The following is a 20,886-nucleotide window of genomic DNA, read 5'->3' on the forward strand; positions in this document are numbered from 1 at the left end:
CTTGGACCACACGCCCACTCCACTGAATAGCAGGCTAGTGATTGCTTTGCAATGCTTGCAGTTAGCCACTGATTCCTTCCAAACCACTCATTGTTGAATTAGCGATTTCCAACTTGTTGTGTAAAGTTTATGTCCAATGGTCGATGAGCGCCGATACATTTTATCTATAATTTCTCTTCATTATTTCTCTTCACATGACAAGGATTGAAAAGGATTTGCCAGTAGATTGTCAACTTGATTCATGATGTAGTTTGCTAGCTTGCTAGCTAAGATTTTGAAAGTATGACATTGACATGATCAGTCAAATCCAAGCTACTGTAGATATAACGTGATTTGACGTCATTTTATCTGTGGCCAATGACCTTGAGCCTTCTTGGATGGCACTTCTAATGTAACTCTGTGGCAGCACCCAAGAGGCTTGAATTTTCAAGCTCTACCCGTAGATTTTGCGGTGACGCTGTGTCCCCATGAGTGACCGAACACAGAGCCAATTGATGTTAGGTGGGGGAGGGAGGTCCTGTATAAACACAAACTCACTTCTTTGACAACTTCCTTCACAACAGCTTTGCTCTGCTACACAAAGCGCAAGAAGAATGAATGCCCTGACTTCTGCAGAGGCCAAATTGACGTAAATAATGTTCGGCCACTGCAGATATTGGATTGACCATGCAGAGCCTTTAAAAGGTAGACTCAGCCAAATGAAGTTACCAGAGGCATGCCTGCCAGATCTTACAATGCCTGTAGGCAGGTCTGTCGTTTCTGGGCCCGCCCTACCGAACCTCCTTGCTTGTCCAAATAAAATATTGAAATATTGATCATTTATTTGACCAAGACACGTGCCGACAGAAAACGCATCAATCTTAGTTAACGTATCCGAGCGAGCAAAACAGTGCCCCTCTGTCTAAGTATGTGTAGACCATGTATCTGATGCTTTTTGGCAGGAATGAAATGCTTTTTGACATGTCCCCCCACTTTCTGAAATTGCATTTTTGTCCCTCCCAGTTTAATAATTAGAATGTGATACAAAACGTGGCAACGGTGTGCTTTAGGACCATGCGGACGCCTCCGAGCGGTCAGGAAGGCTGTTTGGAGTGTTTATCCGACTAGATAAAAAATTCAAACAGTTATGTCCCCCCCACATCTAAAACCAAAGTTGCACCCCTGCTTTTTGGACCAAAAGAGTATGGAATGTCATACTATTACTGGCAGAAAGCATAAGATACATGGGCTACATATAGAGGGGCACTGTTTCTCTTGCTCGGATGCTTTCTCCAGTGACATAGTTTCAGCAGAGAGGAAGAGACAAAATAAGATGGCTCACTCTCACCAAAAGCTATCCAGGATAATCCCAATGCGTTTCTATGGGCGTAATATGCAGACCTAAGCTTGTCGACTGCCCTCCGGCCTTTGGGACAAAGACTTCCATTGTTAGGGAGGAGACATGAAAATTTGTCAGTGATAAGCATCTAAAATATCTGTGAAGACAATGCCTTCAGTATAATGTAAAATTTGATTTGAAATGTTACAACAAGAAGGGGAGGGGTGTGTGGAAAACATATGGTGTGTCTCTCTCCAGAATGCAGGCACTCAGCTCTCCAGAATGTGTTCAGCTCTCCCACCAATTATTGTACATTCATTGTTTCATTGTGTGAATTGGTTGCCCTATGAATTTGTTTTGTCTTTTATCAATTCCCCATTACATACACTACCGGTCAAAAGTTTTAGAACACCTACTCCTTCAAGGGTTTACATTGTAGAATAATAGTGAAGACATCAAAACTATGAAATAACGCATGGAATCATGTAGTAACCAAAAAAGTGTTAAATAAATCAAAAAATATTTTATATTTGAGATTCTTCCAATAACCACCCTTTGCCTTGATGACAGCTTTGGACACGCTTGGCATTCTCTCAACCAGCTTCACCTGGAATGCTTTTTCAACATCTCAAACCTTCTCAATTTGGTTTAGGTCGGGGGATTGTGGAGGTCAGGTCATCTGATGCAGCACTCCATCACTCTCCTTCTTGATAAAATAGCTCTTACACAGCCTGGAGTTGTGTTGGGTCATTGTCCTGTTGAAAAACAAATGATAGTCCCACTAAGTCTAAGCCAGATGGCCTCCCGGGTGGCGCAGTGGTCTAGGGCACTGCATCGCAGTGCTAGCTGCGCCACCAGGGTCTCTGGGTTTGCGCCCAGGCTCTTTCGCAGCCGGCCGCAACCGGGAGGTCCGTGGGGCGACGCACAATTGGCATAGCGTCGCCTGGGTTAGGGAGGGTTTGGCCGGTAGGGATATCCTTGTCTCAGTATGTAAAATGTAATGAAATGTAAAAAAAAAAAAAAAAATGTAATAAAATGTATGCACTCTACTGTAAGTCGCTCTGGATAAGAGCGTCTGCTAAATGACTAAAATGTAAATGTAAATGTAGATGGGATGGTGTATCGCTGCAGAATGCTGTAGTAGCCATGCTGGTTAAGTGTGCCAAGAATTCTAAATAAGTCACAGACTGTGTCAGCAGCAAAGCACCCCCACACCATAACACCTCCTCCCCTGTTCTTCATGGTGGGAACCACACATGCGGAGATCATCCGTTCACACCACGTCTCACAAAGACACGGCAGTTGGAACCAAATACTCCAATTTGGACTCCAGACCGAAGGACAAATTTCCACTGGTCTAATGTCCATTGCTTGTGTTTCTTGGCCCAAGCAAGTCTCTTCTTCTTATTGGTGTCCTTAAGGAGTGGTCTATTTTATTTATTTAACTAGGCAAGTCAGTTAAGAACAAATTCTTATTTACAATGACGGCCTACCAAAAGGCAAAAGGCCTCCTGCGGGGACGGGGGCCTGGGATTAAAAATAAAATATAAATACAATATAAATATAGGACAAAACACACATCACAACAAGAGAGACAACACAACACTAAATAAAGAGAGACCTAAGACAACAACATAGCAAGGCAGAAACACATGACAACACAGCATGGTAGCAACACAACATAACAGCAACATGGTAGCAGCACAAAAAATGGTACAAACATGATTGGGCACAGACAACAGCACAAAGGGCAAGAAGGTAGAGACAACAATACATCACACAAATCAGCCACAACTGTCAGTAAGAGTGTCCGTGATTGAGTCTTTGAATGAAGATATTGAGATAAAACTGTCCAGTTTGAGTGTTTGTTGCAGCTCGATCCAGTCGCTAGCTCCAGCGAACTGAAAAGAGGAGCGACCCAGGGATGTGTGTGCTTTAGGGACCTTTAACAGAATGTGACTGGCAGAACGGGTGTTGTAAGTGTCGGATGAGGGCTGCAGTAGATATCTCAGATAGGGGGGAGTATGGCCTAAGAGGGTTTTATATATAAGCATCAACCAGTGGGTCTTGCAACGGGTATACAGAGATGACCAGTTTACAGAGGAGTATAGAGTGCAGTGATGTGTCCTATAAGGAGCGTTGGTGGCAAATCTGATGGCCGAACATCTAGCCGCTCGAGAACACCCTTACCTGCCGATCTATAAAGGATCTCTCCGTAATCTAGCAGGGGTAGGATGGTCATCTGAATCAGAGTTAGTTTGTCAGCTGGGGTGAAAGAGGAGCAATTACGATAGAGGAAAGGTTTAGTTTAGGTTTAACTTTAGCCTGTAGCTCTGATATGTGCTGAGAGAAGGACAATGCACCATCTAGCCATACTCCCAAGTACTTGTATGAGGTGACTATCTCAAGCTCTAAACCCTCAGCGGTAGTAATAACACCTGTGAGAAGAGGGGCATTCTTCTTACCAAAACACATGACCTTTGATTTGGAGGTGTTCAGAACAAGTTTAAGGGTAGAGAAAGCTCGTTGGACACGAAGAAAGATTTGTCGTAGAGCATTTAACACAACATCTGGGGAGGGGCCAGCTAAGTATAAGACTGTATCATCTGCATATAAATGGATGAGAGAGCTTCCTACTGCCTGAGCTATGTTGTTGATGTAAATTGAGAAGAGTGTGGGGTCTAGGATCGAGCCTTGGGGTACTCCCTTGGTGACAGGCAGTGGCTGAGACAGCAGATTTTCTGACTTTATACATTGCACTCTTTGAGAGAGGTAGTTAGCAAACCAGGCCAAAGACCCCTCAGAGACACCAATACTCCTTAGCCGGACCACAAGAATGGAATGGTCTACCGTATCAAAAGCTTCGGCCAAGTCAATAAAAATAGCAGCACAATATTGCTTAGAATCAATGGTGACATCATTGAGAACCTTTAAGGTTGCAGTGACACATCCATAACCTGAGCTGAAACCAGATTGCATACCCGAGAGAATACTATCGACATCAAGAAAGCCAGTCAGTTGATTACTGACAATTTTTCCAACACTTTAGATAAACACGGCAAAATAGAAATAGTCCTATAACAGTTAAGATCAGCTTGATCTGTCATCACGTCAAAGGGTGGCTACTTTGTGCAGAGGGTCCCTGGTTCGCGCCCGGTTCGGGGCGAGGGGACGGACTAAAGTTATACTGTTACATTGATGCTGTTGACCCGGATCACTGGTTGCTGCGGGAAAGGGGGGTGAGTAACGGATGTGAAATGGCTAGCTAGTTAGCGGTGGTGCGCGCTAATAGCCTTTTAGTCGGTGACGTCACTTGCTCTGAGACCTTGAAGTAGTGGTTCCCCTTGCTCTGCAAGGGCCGCGGCTTTTGTGGAGCGATGGGTAACGATGCTTCGTGGGTGACTGTTGTTGATGTGTGCAGAGGGTCCCTGGTTCGCGCCCGATCCGGGTCACGGCACCAATCTAACAGTATAACTTTAGTCCGTCCCCTCGCCCCGTACCGGGCGCGAACCAGGGACCCTCTGCACACATCAACAATAGTCACCCACGAAGCATCGTTACCCATCACTCCACAAAAGCCGCGGAGCAAGGGGAACCACTACTTCAAGGTCTCAGAGCAAGTGACGTCACCGACTGAAAGGCTATTAGTGCGCACCACCGCTAACTAGCTAGCCATTTCACATCCGTTACACTATGATGAAACTGGCTCATATGGGGACCATCACAGGACAGGAAGACCCAGAGTTACCTCTGCTGCAGAGGATAAGTTCATTAGAATAACCAGCCTTAGAAATTGCAGCCAAGATAAATGCTTCACAGAGTTCAAGTAACAGACACATCTCAACATCAATTGTTCAGAGGAGACTGCGTGAATCAGACCTCCATGGTTGAATTGCTGCAAAGAAAACACTACTAAAGGATACCAATAATAAGAAGAGACTTGCTTGGGCCAAGAAACACGTGCAAAGGACATTAGACCGGTGGAAATCTGTCCTTTGGTCTGATGAGTGCAAATTTGAGATTGTTCAAACCGCTGTGTCTTTGTGAGACGCAGAGTAGGTGAACAGATGATCTCCGCATGTGTAGTTCCCACCGTGAAGCATGGAGGAGGTGGTGTGGGGGTGCTTGGCTGGTGACACTTTCTGTGATTTATTTAGAATTCAAAGCGCACTTAACCAGCATGGCTACCACAGCAATACGCCATCCCATCTGGTTTGCGCTTAGTGAGACTATCATTTGTTTTTCAACAGGACAATGACCCAACACACCGCCAGGCTGTGTAAGGGCTATTTCACCAAGAAGGAGAGTGATGGAGTGCTGCATCAGATGACTTGGCCTCTGCAATCACCCGACCTCAAACCAATTGAGATGGTTTGGGATGAGTTGGACCACAGAGTGAAGGAAAAGCAGCCAAAAAGTGCTCAGCATATGTGTGTACTCCTTCAAGACTGTTGGAAAGCCATTCCAGGTGAAGCTGGTTGAGAGAATGCCAAGTGTGTGCAAAGATGTCAAGGCAAAGGGTGGCTACTTTGAAGAATCTAAAAGAAAAAAAATATTTTGACTTGTTTAACACTTTTTTGGTTACTACATGATTCCATGTGTTATGTCATAGTTTTGATGTCTTTACTATTATGCTACAATGTAGAAAATAGTAAAAAATAAAGAAAAACCCTTAAATAAGTAGGTGTCCAAACTTTTGAATGGTACTGTATATATAATAAACAAAACATTCTTAATAATCTCCACCCTTAAACACCTTCCACATACAGCTAACTGCCAAAATAAAAGAAACACCAATATTTGTATTTAACTAGGGAAGTCAGTTAAGAACAATTCTTATTTACAATGACGGCCTTGGAACAGTGGGTTACCTGACTTGTTCAGGGGAGGAACGTATCAGCTCGGGCATTCGAACTAGAAACTTTTCAGTTACTGGCCCAACGCTCTAACCACTAGGCTACCTGCCGCACAAGAAAAGCTTCAATGTACCTACGCATTAGTGTCTGGAACTCTGGTGTCGCATCCTTCCAAAATTCTTCCACGAGAAATTGAATAATTTAATCCACTCGTGCCTAGTGGATGGTGGTATAGCCATTGTAGCCAAAATAATGGGCAACTGGGCCTGCCCAGCATTTTTATACATGACCCTAAGCCTGATGGAATGTTACTTGCTTAGGAATTTCTCAGAAACACTTGTGTGGAAGCACCTGCTTTCAATATACTTCGTATCCCTCATTCACTCGTGTTTCCTTTATTTTGGCACATGTATTTTATATGATTCACTAGTGTCATATGAAAAAGGGAAGACAGACACCTTCTGGAATTTTGGAAAGCACAGGACACGATAGAGCAGTGATGAGACTTTTAGCCGGATTGAACACTGCACTGGAGTGGGGGTGATGGGGTTTGAAATAGTACGGGTATTTTACACTTAGGGAATGGGCCAGCTGTGTACAATGTTGGAATTATGAAGTTATTTGATGTCTATCAAAATAACAGTGGGTAGAAGGAAAGAACATCTTAGAGTGATAAACTATTCGAGGACTTCAGATTGATATTCTGTCAATACTATCCATGCAAAGATGTGTCTATCTTTCTTAGACATCTCGCACATTGGGCCCAAAAAATATTACAGGCAGGAAATACAGCAGGAATACACATGCTAAGCTAATGAGAATAGAGCAACTTCTAGAAACAAATGTCATTATACTATTTTTTTTAAAGCTTTATTGCTTAATGGAAAAACACCAAACAGCACCCAATGTTTCAGTAAAGTATTCAATTACACTTTGAATACAAAAAGTAAATGTCAACAAAATACATTTTCATTAGTTTAACTTGAAATAATATTCTTGAGGCACTAGTCAAAACCTACTGAGCAAAGTATCAAGTAACTCTGATACTTTTAAGCACATTTAAATTGTTATTCTTACAGTAATGATCAATAAGGCTCTTTATAAACACTGCCACTCAAAGATATGCCTCTCCATAATAGAAATATACAGGACATTGTTGAATGATGTGAGTTGGGACCTATCAAAATGTCCATATATATTTCAAAGTGTTAGCATTTAGATTCCTTTAAGCAATTCCATTTCCAGCGCACTCATTTTGTGCAAACAACCTGCAATTCAGGTCATTGCTGTTTAAGTGAATGTGCGAGAGAAATTCTGTCCAGTTTGCTTCCGACTGCATTCTGAACTAGGACATCTAGATCTGTATATTCTCATTGAGTCAAATCTATCAACTAAATCAATGACTCTGTTTAATCAACAAATGTTCTGTCCCCCAAAAGTCTGTTATGGAAATAACCAGGGGTGAATTAAGAGAACAGATGGAAAATAAAAGAGTTAACACATGTGATCTGCGTGTATCAGGGCTGAATAGTGTTCAGTATAAAAGCATCCAGTAGGAGTCGCTGTTACAGTCTGTCATGAAGCAACCGAGTGGCTGAGAGCCATATAGAACCACCGGCTGTAAAGTAAGGGTATACGTCCCTGTATTACTCTGCATATTAAAGCAACCCCAAAAAAAGTTCCAAAATAAAATGCAACATAATAGTCATGATTGGGGGACGTCTGTAAAATGTCCTTCATTGCTTCTTTCTGTTTAACAAAGAGAATTATACAGGATAACAGACCGGAAGGACCCTAATACTGGGGGGGAAACAATTTGAAAACTATTTTCGATGGTGTGACCTATTAAACATGACCCTGCGGAGTCCATGTTAGGATTTATGGAGGGTTTCCCCATGTTCCAATACAAACACTGAACCCTCCTTTGTAAACTCTAGCGTTAGGATCGTTGGTTATGATTGTCTCTGGGTTCATTTTTTCTTCCTCTCCTGAGTACACCTTGGACAGTACCTGGGCGTAAGAAATAATAGAGAGGAAAAGAGAAAAGAAAGGGTGAGAGATAAATGGTGGTATGTTCAGGGTCTTGATCTCTTCCATGTTATAGGTGAAAAATCCATATTTTCCAATCCTAAATTCCTGATTTCCATCTCTTCCTTGACTTACCATTTTCCTCTGGGTTTTGTTGTCAGCCCCACGCAGGCGAAGTGGAACCACTCAATGGAGCACTGCAATGAGTCCAACACAATACATTCTGCTTAGTATTCCATTAGTGCCGGGAGAGACTTTTATAATGCTTTACTGCCCTCTAGTGGGCCAAAAGGAACTAGTCTTTATTTAGGTTTTACTTAATTCATCTTTGATTGAAGTTCCAAAAATTCCAAAGCCATCGCTCATTTCTAAACACTATTTTATAAATCAGACTTTTAGGTAAAATCACACATTCATGTCAATGTGGTATTTTTTGTAGGAACATTCTAGTGCCCAGATATCAGGTTAGGATTTGGATCATAGTGAATAGTTGACCCAATCAGGGTTGGGGTTCATTTCAATTCCGTCATCTCAGGACGTGATGTCATTGCTTCTCTCTATGAGAAAAAAAGGGAATTGGAATGTCAGTTTCCTTCCTGAATTGAAAGAACTGACCTCAACTCTGGACCTAGTGCTCATGTACCACTAGATCGTCACTGGCAGAAAGCTGTGGACTCACGTCTGTGTTGTCACAGCCGATCATCTCTCCGTAGGACACTTGGTGACACAGGCAGTAGGTGGGCTCGTTGGGGTCCACGGGCATGTCCAGCACGTCCGAAGGGTGGACGTTACCAAAGTTCACTGTAGGGGCTGTGAACTCAGGCCTAAGGACAACAAGGGAGGACAATGGGGATGAATACTGAGAGGAAGAGATGTACTGCATCAGAAGCTGCTGCAAGACACAGAGTGAGAGAAGACCAGAACAGCACATTTCAGTTAGGTTCAAGGGAGTTATTTGAGTGGAGATGATTATATCTGGTACAAAGTAGTGATGCACTGATATGACATTTTTGGCCCGATACCGATAACCGATATTTAAAATTTTAGCGGCCTTTTAAGCATTCTAGTACAGCGTCGTCCAGGCCGTCATTGTCATTAAAATTTGTTCTTAACTGACTTGCCCAGTTAAATAAAGGTTACACACCACACTGACCAAAAAGTTATTTTGTTGGCATTTACGTCTGTAAATGTAAAACATAATCAAAACCTATTTATTTTTTAAATCTATTTTTCCTTTATTTAACTAGGCAAGTCAGTTAAGAACAAATTCTTATTTTCAATGACGGCCTAGGAACAGTTAGTTAACACAGCGACAGATTTTTACCTTGTCAGCTCGGGGATTCGATCTTCCAACCTTTCGGTAACAAGTCCAACGCTCTAACCACTAGGCTACATGCCGCCCATGTTTTGTTGTTCATTTGTTCAGTCATTTCATTCTCTACCAGGATTTCTATGGAACGCCGTTTGGGTCTTTGCGTGTCAAAAAAGATATACGTCAAGTGTCAACAAAGTGTGCAAATTGGACTTTGCGGCTAGCTAAGTATGGCATAATTCTACTATTTGTATTCATTTGCATCACTGTCAACAACATAATTTTATTTTGAAGGCAAACCGCAAATTTCACTATTGTGCCTAATCCCTATTGTGGCTAGCATCACAACACATAACCCGGTCTGGTCGAGCCTCACTAGCCAGATGAAGCTAGCTGGCTGCTTATAACGTTAGCTTTGGGCAACAGGGTTAAGTAGCTGGCTAGCTATTTATTTTCATGGAACTGAAGTTCAATAGGCAAACAAACATACTTAGTCACAAGGATTCCTAAATCATTGCTAAGAATAATGAAAATGACTGCAGTTTCTACTGGTCATTGATTTCAGGCTGGTTTTATTGGTGCTAGTTATGTACCAAGCTAAAGCTAACTACCCCAGAAGTTGCGCTCGAGCAAATAATGCTTTATTACCAACGCGGTATTGTAAACACATCGTTTGTGGCCGGTGTTTGCAGACTTTTTTGTCCAGCTTTGACAGTGCTACTGTATCTTTTATGACACAAAAAGACCCAAACGGCATTCCATAGTATGTATGTCGTGAAGCTAATTGCAGTGACGCCATTACTGTGTAACTCCGGTAGGGCAACATCTGAAAAATAGCGCACTTGGTAGTGTGTACCGGTGCTCGACCAGTCGGCGAAAGCCAACATCAACCACGACAGAGAACGGTTGATTGTCAAGGACAATGAATTCCATTATCTTGGCTTTAATGGATTTCGCCTTTGAGTTGTCTCGCTGAAATTTTGTTACTCTTTCAAATGACCGCTCGATCCACACAGCAGACATTGTGTGGGCTAGGTTAGGAATGCTGTGTCGTGTAGCGCTACATTTTACGTGGCGTTATTACATCATGTACCTACGTTATATAGGCATGCACGGTAGCTTTGACATCGGTTATTAACATCGGGCCCATACCGATGTTGGCATTTTTAGCTAATACCGTTCGATTCCAATATGTTCACCGATGTATCGTGCATCCCTTGTACAAAGCATCAGCCTATGAAACGTATGTTTTAAGTGTACATACGCTTGTGTTAGTTTGACTTTCTTCTGTCCGCTTTTGGGGCTGCAGTCGTCGTCTGACTTCACCTTTAACCTTGTGCGAGCCACCTTCTTCTCTTTTGGCCCCCTGAGCTCACCTGAAAAAAGACAAAAGTCTTTAGGCTATGGAAACATTTGGAGCTTTCCTGGGTTGTTTATTAAGCACCAAACAGAAGAAAATAGACTAATAAAATAAATAAGGAGGGACTCCCTGGACTTAAGAATGAGCAAAAGTTTGTTTTTGCTAAAATGTTTTCCATTGCATGCCATAATGAACATGGCCCAATTCACAGCTATCTATAGGGTTTAATGTCAATTAGACAACACTAAAAAGTCACATTTGGGTTGAAGGGACAAAATTGAATGAAAATGAGCACAAAGTGTCTGAACAGAACTTACTCTTGATTCCCTTACTGGAGGTTGAGTCATAGTCTGTGCTCTCAATCTTTTTCTCCTTCAGGTCTGCCTCGAAGCGGGCCAGGTCTGTGTCCAGCCTGCGAATGTGTTTGTCCACCTGAGGGTCACAATGAATAACAGGACACTGACTGAGACATTACATGTAGAAATGACGGACATCTCAACTTGCCTAGGCTAACTATTCACAGTCGAAGCAGAAAGTAGTCAACATTTCCATTTCCAGCTGCATCAAACATGCTAATTGAGAATACAACACACATTTCACTATGTAAGGCTTACCTGCAACCTGAGGTAACCCTCTCTCCAAAGAGCAACTTTCCTTTCCTCATTACTTGTATGGACCCCAAGCAGTGCTTCTATTCCCATTCTACTGTATCCATCTTAAGGTCCTACTCACCATCTCATAGGTCTGCATGGCCAGTTGGACCTTATCATCTCCAAACTCTTTACACTTGCCATATGACTGCTGGATCTGCCGGAGCAGGGAAAGCTTCTGCTCAGAGGAGAGGGTGTGTGTGTTTGATGTGTACTCACGAGCCAAAGAGTCTATCTGCCCTTTCAGATCTGAGAGAAAGAGATTCATTCATTTATAGTAAATTGTGGGTACAACCATCACATGGGCTACATGCACACTGACTTCTGACTTTAGCCTAGACACTCTGGATAAGTGTTTTCTATTTACCTGTTATGATAACAGCAACAATCATAATATCAGATCTGTGTGAGAGTCTCACCCTCTGTCCGTGTGTCCAGGTCTCTCATAAGAGTGAAATTCCTCTGTAGCTCAAACGGCAGATTTTCTATACCTAGAAAAACAAGGTTGTACAGTGTATCACGTTATACACCGGTTCCAAATCAAATACACCAGTATCATCAGTGTCAGTGGGCTGCAACATTGCTAGCTTCTTGTGTGTGTTAGGTAACGTTACTAAAACTGTCAATGCTGGTCTATAAATATGTATAACTGTTATTACGTAAACGTGAGGATAGCACTGAACAGAACCCTACGATACAACAAAGTCATTTAGAATCGACCAAGAACGGTATAATTATGCACCACTTTGTTAGCTGGCCATCTAGCTAACTTGGGTTGCAGGCGCGCTAACTTAGCTAACGTAAGTTAGCTTTCTCGCGTGCTCTTTGTCCCTTGCTCTGGGCTTTTTTATGTAGTAAAGTTAGCTGAACCAGTAACTGGGCTTCTTGTCTCCTCAAGCCCTGGTACTGGTTCTGGGAGTAGCTATGCATGCATGTAAAACAAAAATACACAAACAAATTCCATTACACAATATTTTTGTAGGATTCTACATTATTTCTTGAATAAAACAGAAAAAAGGAAAACTATCTTACTGTCAAGGTAATGTTCTAAATACATTCCCGCCGCCATCTTGAAAATAATAAACAAAGGGTTCTCTGGTCTTCTTCTTTTATGATATTTAACGGCGGTTGGCATCCAATTTGTTGCATTACCGCCACCTACAAGACTGGAGTACAACTCCCTTATAATTTGCTTCGAAAATAAAAATGTACTAAATAAATACCCTACCATCTAACACTACACTCACTAATTTCAAAATGATATAAAATAAAATTAACACCACCCTACTCCACTGATTATGTGTATTTATTCCTACCTCATGCTATCACACACTGTAACTCTTCTGCTGTCAAGTCTCGCACACCCAAATACCTCTCTGCAGCTGCCACCACAACCTCAATTTTCTGCGACTTCCATTCCATCCCTGCAGTACAGTTGATAACCATTGTTATAAATGCTAAAAATCAAATGTTACTGAAACTTATCACTCTTTAGTCTATCCCTCTGTACTGGTATATTTCTACTACTCTCACCACTCCTCCCCCTTAACCCATCTTCCTCTACTTTCTTCACTGCCTCAGCATATGACAACTTCTGCACTACTCTAACCCTGGAAACTTCAACCTGCCTCTCTCGCACGGGACATTTTTGATCCCCAGCTCCATGGGCACCCCTACAATTAACACATTCCACTACTTTCCCCAATGCTACACATTCCTTTGTTTCATCCCCTTCTGCACATTTCTCACACCTTGGACCCTCGCTCCTACACACTGCTGCCACATGTCCATAAGCTTGACACCTGTAACATCTTAATGTATTCGGCACATACGGTCGTATCCTAACTTCACTTTGTCAGGCAAAGACTCTACTTCAAAACTCAAAAGAACAGACAATGTTCTGTTCCCCACTCTCGCCACCCTGTCTGCGTCGCATCAAATGACGAGAATCACATACACCGGGAATCTTTCCCCTCAGCTGGTCAACGTTATATCTACTGCTACCCCAGTTATCACTCCTTTCATTGGTGCCCTTTTCTTGAGAACAAAACAATTCACTTTTCTTGCTCACATTCATTTTATTCCGAGCTCATTCTCCCTCTGACCAACAGAAACACAAACAATTATCACTAGATCACATTACCCAACAATTTTATCACCCACGTGAAACCACAAATGGATCAGCCAAAAGGCAAGAGTCCACTTTTTCCATAAACTTCACTCCTACTGTCACAGACTCATCTTTTTCCTGATCCTCGGTGCATACCTCGGTCTCTGATAACTTCACCGCACCTGCCACCTCCGATACTTCACCCTCATTCACTTCCATTTCTCCTCCTGTCTTCAGCTCCCTCTGCTTACACTTTCTAACGTTCTTCTTTAACAAACCATCTCCCCTTTTCCACCATTTTTATCTGACTCAAGCTCACCCTCTTCTTCCCTCTCTCTCTTAGACCTCCTCTCCCTCTCTTTTTCCCTCCATCCCTCCTCCGTTTTCCAAGTATACGTCTCTTTATGATAATACTGCACTACTCCTGACAACCATCTTGTTCTTGCTTTCTCTAAGGACTCCATTTCCGTTGAGGCGTCCATTCTCGTTCTTCCGGTCAGACATGAAATCAAATTCTTCTTCTTCTGGGTTTAAGGTGGACTACATCCTAAAAGTTGTATTGCCGCCACCAACTGTGCGAAATGAAAATAAAAGATTACAAAAAACAAATAAATATGGATAAAAATACTAATTAACTACCCAAACTCACTCCTCAAAACGCTCCCTACTTCATCTGTTAAAAACAATAATCATGTATAGTCCCTCCACAGGCCTGGGAAGGCGTCATCTTCAGACGCCAAAAACCCTTGGAAATCTTCCACTGTGAAGTCTGCTGAAGCCACAATGTCCAATTTCTTTGATTTCCTTGCTACTTGAGCCACAGTTGCAATGAACACCATTAAATCCACTTCCTTTACCTACAGCATGTCCAGTTCTCTTGATTGACAAATAGGCCTATTCACTATGGGCTGTTGTCCATTCACTACCATTTCTTCAACATCACTTGTTCTCTCAAATCTTTTGATCGCTTCCGCATAGGAGATCCGATGCAGCGCCTAAATGCCACCTCAACCTCCTTCACCCTTACAGGACATGCCATGACCTCTGGGCCATGATCAGTGGTGTAAAGTACTTAAGTAAAAATACTTTAAAAGTACTACTTAAGTAGTTTTTTGGGGTATCTGTGCTTTACTATTTTGATTTTTGACAACTTTTACTTTTACTTCACTACATTTCTAAAGAAAATGATGTACTTTTTACTCCATACATTTTCCCTAACGCGCAAAAGTACTTGTTACATTTAGAATGCTTAGCAGGACAGACAATGGTCCAATTCACACACTTCTCAAGAGAACATCCCTGGTCATCCCTACTGCCTCTGGTCTGGCGGACTCACTAAACACAAATGCTTTGTTTGTCAATTATGAGTGTTGGAGTGTGACCCTGGCTATCTGTTAATAAAAAAATCTAGAAAATTGTGCCTTCTGCTTTGCTTAATATAAGGAATTTGAAATTGTTTGTACTTTTACTTTTGATACTTAAGTCCAGCATCCAGTTGCAGGGGGGTTTGCTGAGGAGTATTTATGTCTGTAATAAAGCACTTTTGTGGGGAAAAACTCAGTGAGTGGGCCTGGCTGCCAAGACCCTCCCAGGCCCATCCATGGTTACATCCCTGCCCAGTCATGTGAAATCCATAGATTAGGGCTTAATTCATTTCTTTCAATTGACTGATTTTACTTTTGATACATAAGTATATTTTAGCAATTTCATATCAAGAAGCTGATTAAACAGTATGATCAATACAACAAGCCCTTAACCAACAATGCAATTAAAGAAATAGAGTTAAGAAAATAATTACTAAATAAACAAAAGTAATTTAAAAAAAGAAAGTAACACAATAAATAACAATAACGAGGCTATATACAGGGGCTACCAGTACCAAGTCAATGTGCGGGGGTACAGGTTAGTCAAGGTTATTTGTAGATGTAGGGGTAAATGTACATAGTCCGGGTGGCCATTTGATCAATTGTTCAGCAGTCTTATGACTTGGGGGTAGAAGCTGTGAAGGAGCCTTTTGGACCTAGACTTGGCGCTCCGGTACCGCTTGCCGTGCAGTAGCAGAGAGAACAGTCTATGACTTGGGTGACTGGAGTCTTTGACAATGTTTCGTGCCTTCCTCTGACACCGCATAGTATATAGGTCCTGGATGGCAGGAAGTTTGGCCCCAGTGATGTACTGGGCCGTACGCACTACCCTCTGTAGCGCCTTATGGTCGGATGCAGAGCAGTTGCCTTACCAGGCGGTGATGCAACCGGTCAGGATGCTCTCGATGGTGCAGCTGCAGAACTTTTGAGGATCTGGGGACCCATGCCAAATCTTTTCAGTCTCCTGAGGGGGAAAAGGTGTTGTCGTTGCCTCTTCACTACTCTCTTGGTGTGTTTGGGCCATGATAGTTTGTTGATGATGTGGACACCAAGGACACCACTGTGATGATGTGGACACCACTTGACATTTTTGACCCGCTCCACTACAGCCCCGTTGATGTTAATGGCGGCCTGTTCCACCCTCCTTTTCCTGTAGTCCACGATCAGCTCCTTTGTCTTGCTCACATTGAGGGAGAGGTTGAAGTCCTGACCTCCTCCCTAAAGGCGGTCTCATCGTTGTCGGTGATCAGGCCTACCACTGTTGTGTCGTCAGCAAACTTAATGATGGTGTTGGAGTTGTGCTTGGCCACGCAGTCGTGGGTGAACAGGGAGTACAGGAGGGGACTAAGCACGCACCCCTGAGGGGCCCCAGTGTTGAGGATCAGCATGTCAGATGTGTTGTTGCCTGCCCTTACCACCTGGGGGCGGCCCGTCTGGAAGTCCAGAATCCAGTTGCAGGGGGGGAGGCTGAGGAGTATTTCTGTCTGAAATAAAGAAACACTCACCCATGGTTACTCCCCTGCCCAGTCATGTGAAATCCATAGATTAGAGCTTAATTCATTTCTTTCAATTGACTGATTTCCTTATATGAACTGTAACTCAGTAAATCTTTGAAATAGTTTCATGTTGTATTTATATTTTTGCTCAGTGTATGTATATTTAAATAAAATACCAACACAAAATTAAACAAATAAAACATTAAAAAACAAAACCACCAAACATAAAGAATTAAATAAATCAAACAACTTCACTGGTAAAAAATAAACCGATCTGATCCCTACACAGGCTCAAGGGGAGCCTGGAGGGCGGGGCGTCCTCCTGCGCTAGTACCCCTTGCAAGTCTTCAGATGTAAAATCCTTAAGTCTCAAAAACATTTCTTCCGCAGCCACAATAATGTCCAATTCCTTAGACTTCATTTGAGACTTGAACCTTACAGATTATAACTGTGGAAATGCTGAAATCTTAAAATTCTTCTTCTCATTTGGTATTATGGCGGTCCGCAAACAAATGTTATAGGTGCAAGCCGCCACCTTCTTTATTGGCGGCCTACTATTCTGTAGTATGAATTCATTACACTTAGTTCCTAAAAATTATTTCTGTGGATTTTATATGGAGATTGGCAACCAACTTTAAAGGGGCAATCAGCATGCATGCCTCAGGAGCTTAATTCAACTGTCGTACATCATCAGAACCTAAAATATAAGCTTTTTTTACTCCATAGTTAGTAAAAAAAAGTAAATATAGGCTCAAAACGTGGTTAAACTACAATTTTGATATCATGGATAGTCAGTCCTTGCATCCATAGCTCTGTCTATGAATTTGAGAGTGGTTACATTCCTCTAGCCCTATCCCTCAGCTTTTTACCGAAACAGGGGTGGGGAGTTCGCTTTGTTTTTGTTTCAATTGCTGATTGCCACTTTAAGGTGCAGTATGGGCAGCAACTCAATGATGTATAAAGATAAATGATCCATTGTTGTTTTTGTCAGCGCCACCTTAAACTCAGGAACACTAAAAGCTGCTCCTGTCCTCCCTGTTTTAGGGTCCTTAGATCCATTAGTGAATATATTCAAGAAAGCGTAGTACTGTGTTCTTAAATGTTCACTTACAACTGAATCTACTCCTTCCTCAACGTCTCTTACCCTCTCAGGCAACCCTAGGTATATCATTGGCCGAGGGAGCAACCAAGGTGGAATAGCAGGAAGAGGCTGAACTCCTTCCCAAACAATCCCAATCCCATTTCTTACCTATCCAGCCAGAACTTGTATTCAGATCTCGTTCACGCTCCCAGCACTCTAGGAGCACCTTATCTGTGGGATGTGTAACCTTATATCCTTGAAGATTTACCCAATATGTCATGGTTAGTTGTTGTCTTCGCAACTTTAATGGTATCTCTCCCAACTCTACGTGCAGCGTTGCCACCGGGGAGGTCCTGACTGCTCCACAACATATTCTAGGTCTTGTGCCTGGATTACATCAAGCTTTTTTAAAGATGTCTGAGCTGCTGATCCGTACGCTACACTACCATAGTTCAGTGATCAGACAGGGAATGAAGTTCGGGGGAACCCAGTAGGGGACACCCCTTTTCATTTTGTGCCACCAAAATAAGGTTTTCATACATTTAATACATAATAAAAATGTTCTATTGCATTTAAAAAAATCAAAAAGTTAAACTATTTTATCTGGGCCTATTTTGTCCCTTCAGTAAGCTATGTTACAAACGAGATGCAACATGCATTAGTCTAAGGAAGAAAATAATATAAATATTATCTGAAATACATACCTTTTTGTTATAGAACAGAAATATTTATATGGAATTGGCAAAAATATAAATAAATAGTAGGCCTACCTAAATTGAGAAACTAAACCTCAGATGAAGAGGCTATTCCTCTTCATCTGAGGGATCCTGATTGATGCATATAGACCTCCTTTCTGCCACTTAACTCTGGCAAACTGTAATTTCTCCTTGTGCTGTCCTCTATGCTAGAATGGGATTCTAATCAACTCAGCGGAGCTGTTCAACAGCTGGCAGGAAACCAGACAGGGTGAATGGAATAATATGGTCAGAGGATGCAGAGGAGACACCATTTGGTTTGTCCATTCGTTCATTCATTCATTCATGCAATATTAATTTATTTATTATTCGGGGCACTTCAAAATTACAAAGCATTCTCTGAGTGTGTGTCACCAATAGGTGGCAGTGTACTATATTCTATCACCATCACAATTCACTGTCAGTAAAGATCCTGATGAAATGGAAGTAGTTTCCCCTACCACTGATCCAGAATCAGATATTTGTCAGTCTCCTGATGACTCTGAAAATGACAAGCACTGAGTAAGTAGCAACAAAGGTGAGATGCAAGGAATGACCAACCTATCGGGGCAAAAGCACTCGACCAACTAGAGGCGCATTACTAAGAGAGACAAACGCAAACAAGAAGAGGGGTCGACAGACTAACAGGCGGAAGAGGGAGGAACACAGACGTGTGCACCGCACGACATGCAGACGAGTGTGAAAAGCTCTGAATTATAGAGAACACACACACTGCTACTCTTTATCCTCGTCAGTTGTGCCTCACTATGTCAAGCAGGCCACCCACTTTTGTGGGGAGGTTAAACTAGAATAGTTCTTCATCTCACTTCCTCTCTCGGACTGTCTTATGTCTCACTGTCTAAGATGGTTCCAAAATATGCTGTTATTTTGTCAATCTGAAAAGCTTTCATGTAGAAAAACATGACTGGTGCTGAAGCCACAACCCTGAATTTGTGTGTCAGCAAACGGCACCTCTTGACACTTGATTTGCTAAGCTGAGGAAAAGGGCCAGAGAAATGTAAGCACTTTCAAATTTCTAGATAAATCTATGGATGCAAGACCTGACAGCAACTTGAAGCTATGGGCTACATTGTTTGTTGACAAGGACTCAAATTACAACAAAACCTAAACAATGATGTAAACCATCCTTATATTTTGGGTTATGATGGTACTGGAACTGACCCTGTATATGCTAACTTACAGTAATTTATCGTGTTTTTCTTATTTCTTATTTCTTATTTGTATATATTTTGTGATTTTGTTCTACCTTAAGTTATTATTTATTACTGAATTGTTGGGGTTAATGCTTGCAAAAAGCTTGAAACTTGAAATGACAGATTTTACCTTAAAAGTCAAAGATGTAAAACATACTTTCTAGGTGTGCTTTGTTAGTGTCAAATAGCTCTGTACCAAAACTTGGCACAGAAATTATGAGAAGAACACAGCTGCAGAGTTGATATGACCACTTGGTTTACGTGGCAATACCCCCTTATCTGGCAGTTGTCCTGCCTTTGCAGCATAGCTTATTCACACAAGCCCTTAGTGAGAAATAACTTTCTTATCATTTTTGATTTCCTTAATTCTGTTATTGTTTTCTTTTTAAACTTTTGGAGTTAGGTTTTTTGTTAGGATCTGGAGTGAAATCTAAAAATCAAACAGTTTAGTAAAGGCAGAGGTTAATAGTACATTTACTGTATATAAAATTCACTCCAAGACAGAGAATGTGCACGTATATGGATCGGTGGGGTGATCCACCAATGATGTCAAGCCTACCGGCCTCCCTGCCCTCTCTGAATTAAATAAAAGGACAGGACCCACTGCTGCACAGCTCACCTATAGTGCCTGCCAGCCCAACACTCTGCACCATGTTCCTGTTCCTCTGCATTGCCTTTCTCCACAGCCTTGTTCTGGGTGCTCCTGTGCTTTACCAGGGAGAAGAGCTATCCCAAAACTACTGCCCAATGGGCTGGTACGATTTTAACGGACGCTGCTATAGGTATGTTGCTACACCACTGAACTGGCCTGATGCTGAGTCCTACTGTTTGACTCAGGGAGGGAACCTGGTCTCTGTGCACAGTGAGGCAGAACACCAGTTCATCAAAATCCTGATCCAGAGATTCGACCCTGCGGAGAGAGGAACCTGGATGGGTCTGTCTGACATCCACGTGGAGGGGAGGTGGATGTGGTCTGACGGGTCCAAAGTGGACTTCATACCCTGGCATCCATCCCAGCCTGATGGCGGACGGAATCAAAACTGTGTAATAACTAACCATTTTGACCAAAGGTGGAATGATCAAGGTTGCAATTACAGTCACGCCTTTGTCTGCGCCGAACGTCTCTGCTAGCCAGTCATCCGTCAAGATGGAAGGGCTTCCATCCTGAGAAGAAACCTGGTTTTCAATAAGAAATAAACACATTTGATTGAAAATACTGTTTTTATGGATTGCTTGTGAATTTGAAATAGAAGTAGTGTGATTGCTTTAGCTGTCTTTTTATTGTATCAAGAGGCCTCGTATTAAACAATTATGACAAGAATGAAGCAATACCCACTTTTCCGGAATGGCTGTAATGCTGTTG

General features: G+C 42.2%; 2 protein-coding genes across 4 annotated transcripts; one reads left to right on the plus strand and one right to left on the minus strand.

Annotated features, from left to right (window-relative positions):
* Window positions 1–7,028: 7,028 nt before the first annotated feature.
* On the minus strand, window positions 7,029–12,661 carry LOC129831274 (inhibitor of growth protein 4-like). Of its 3 annotated transcripts, none has more exons than XM_055894511.1 (8): window positions 12,557–12,661; window positions 11,944–12,015; window positions 11,607–11,773; window positions 11,192–11,306; window positions 10,779–10,890; window positions 8,882–9,026; window positions 8,338–8,399; window positions 7,029–8,184 (listed from the first exon to the last, which is right to left on the minus strand). In XM_055894511.1, the coding sequence occupies exons 1-8, from the start codon at window positions 12,657–12,659 to the stop codon at window positions 8,145–8,147; spliced, it is 816 nt and encodes a 271-aa protein (XP_055750486.1). In that variant the 5' UTR covers window positions 12,660–12,661; the 3' UTR covers window positions 7,029–8,144. The 3 variants fall into 3 exon arrangements, 2 of the variants coding, with proteins under 2 accessions (XP_055750486.1, XP_055750487.1); XM_055894512.1 differs by having other exon boundaries at window positions 11,892–12,015; XR_008755692.1 differs by having other exon boundaries at window positions 8,147–8,184; window positions 8,338–8,759.
* Window positions 12,662–16,988: 4,327 nt separating this feature from the next.
* LOC129830601 (lactose-binding lectin l-2-like) lies at window positions 16,989–20,654 on the plus strand. The gene is made up of 4 exons (XM_055893156.1): window positions 16,989–16,994; window positions 17,698–17,817; window positions 18,484–18,541; window positions 20,116–20,654. The coding sequence occupies exons 1-4, from the start codon at window positions 16,989–16,991 to the stop codon at window positions 20,652–20,654; spliced, it is 723 nt and encodes a 240-aa protein (XP_055749131.1).
* The last annotated feature ends 232 nt before the right edge of the window (window positions 20,655–20,886 follow it).

This window comes from Salvelinus fontinalis, chromosome 32 (genome assembly GCF_029448725.1).
Source record: "Salvelinus fontinalis isolate EN_2023a chromosome 32, ASM2944872v1, whole genome shotgun sequence".
Classification (NCBI taxonomy): Eukaryota; Metazoa; Chordata; class Actinopteri; order Salmoniformes; family Salmonidae; genus Salvelinus; species Salvelinus fontinalis.